At 36.9% G+C, this 1,693-nt stretch overlaps 1 protein-coding gene across 6 annotated transcripts in view; it reads left to right on the forward strand.

Moving 5' to 3' along the window:
• Positions 1–1,693, forward strand: part of LOC108746887 (protein tramtrack, alpha isoform-like) — a 55,836-nt gene that overhangs the window by 52,151 nt on the left and 1,992 nt on the right. For all 6 annotated transcript variants that reach the window (XM_018483951.1, XM_018483948.1, XM_018483953.1 and 3 more), the window contains exon 5: positions 1,133–1,404. In XM_018483951.1, the coding sequence (XP_018339453.1) occupies positions 1,133–1,404 (272 nt within the window). The remainder of the gene's footprint in view (positions 1–1,132; positions 1,405–1,693) is intronic.

Raw genomic sequence — 1,693 nt, forward strand, 5'->3', positions numbered from 1 at the left:
TATATATATATATATGAAAATATATTATATTACGTTATATTATATCGCACGTCCAAAAGCACCCTCCAAGACGCGTTTAAATAATATATATGTTTATACATTTAATGCATACATACACGTATATATGTACATGCTTTATGCGTACACATATATACGCATTGAATAACAATAATAAATATGCAAGTTGCACGTTCGCACATTATCGTCATATATCGCGGACGCATGCCTGTCCTACGATTATGTACGTCTCTTGGATGTACCTTTACGTATATCTCTGGTGCCTGGTGACGAGAAGAACGATAACGCAATCTAATAACGCGATTATTATTATTTTTATTTGTTTTTATCTAATTGTAGTTTCTCTCTTTGTAACTTTTTGTGATATACATTGCAATAGTCTAGCGGAGTTTGTCTCTTCTATCATCCTCCACTGCAAACACAATTCCTCGCGCAGATTTTACATCCTCATGTACGAGATACCCCAAATATCGTGATATTTATTTTTTTTGGATTCTCTGTATTCAAGAAAAATATCTTGTAAGTCTTTTAAGGTGTAGATTGTGTAAGTAATTGGAAAGATTAGTACATTAAAGTTTGACAACTTCACACACACACACACACACACACACACACAAACACCTTCTATTTACTTAAAAATATGAGATCATTTAAAATAATTCTTAAGGAAAGATTCCATACAATGCACTTGGCTAATTTTACTGATACCTTAAAATTATGCAGCTTCTAAGTATCTAAATATTTAATCCTAAATATGAAAAAATTTTCTTAGGCCCATTTTCACAATATACGGTTACCTAAAGATTAAAAGTTACCAACAGATTCATCAATAAAATTCATTCATGAATTTCTCGGTTACCTTTAATCTTTAGGTAACCGTATATTGTGAAATCGGGCCTTAGTAATTTAATGTCGATAAGTGAATAGCAGTTAGATTAAGAGATTAACGATTCAAGAGGCGAAATTTTTTTCTTCGAACAGGTCTCGCAGATGACAAAATTTATGTTCTCCAATCTGTTGACGCGATCAGCTCTTCGTGGTATCGTTCATTGAGACCGCAATGATTTCGATCTTAAGCCATCTACCTTTTTTTCGTTGCATGTGCGATCGGCAGATCAATTGCCGTCGCAGCTACCAAACGACATCACCTTCGAAGTCTGCAGCTCGTCGTCGCCGTCATCGCCCGCCGTGCCGGCCTCGTCGGCCTCGTCCTCGGCGACGCACGGCGGCGACGATAAAGAAGATACTGGCAGCGCGGGCACCTTCATCAAGACCGAGAAGGACAGTGGTGTCCATTTTCTGACGAATCGCACAGAAGAGGATCAAACCGATCTTCTGCTGCCAAAATCAGAAGCAAGCGATAACGAACCGGAAGTTAGGAAACAGGTTGGTTGTATCTCCAATATGACTTTAACATTGATGATACGGACTTTGAAAATCGTTCTACTGAATTCGTAGCACAGCGAATAATTCATAATTAATAAGACAATTCAATTAACTTTGATATTGTGTATCCACGATACCATTATACGTGATGAATTCCGAAAGTAGTTGCTTGAGCGTAATATAGTGAGAAAGGATGGAAAGGATATGTGGAGATAAAAACGTATTAATAAATGTTATTTTTCAAGCTGCTGGAATACCTCATTCAAAACGACGGTTCCGTAGTCTGCAA

The sequence above is a fragment of the Trachymyrmex septentrionalis genome, unplaced genomic scaffold (genome assembly GCF_001594115.1).
Source record: "Trachymyrmex septentrionalis isolate Tsep2-gDNA-1 unplaced genomic scaffold, Tsep1.0 scaffold19, whole genome shotgun sequence".
NCBI classification, from domain to species: Eukaryota; Metazoa; Arthropoda; class Insecta; order Hymenoptera; family Formicidae; genus Trachymyrmex; species Trachymyrmex septentrionalis.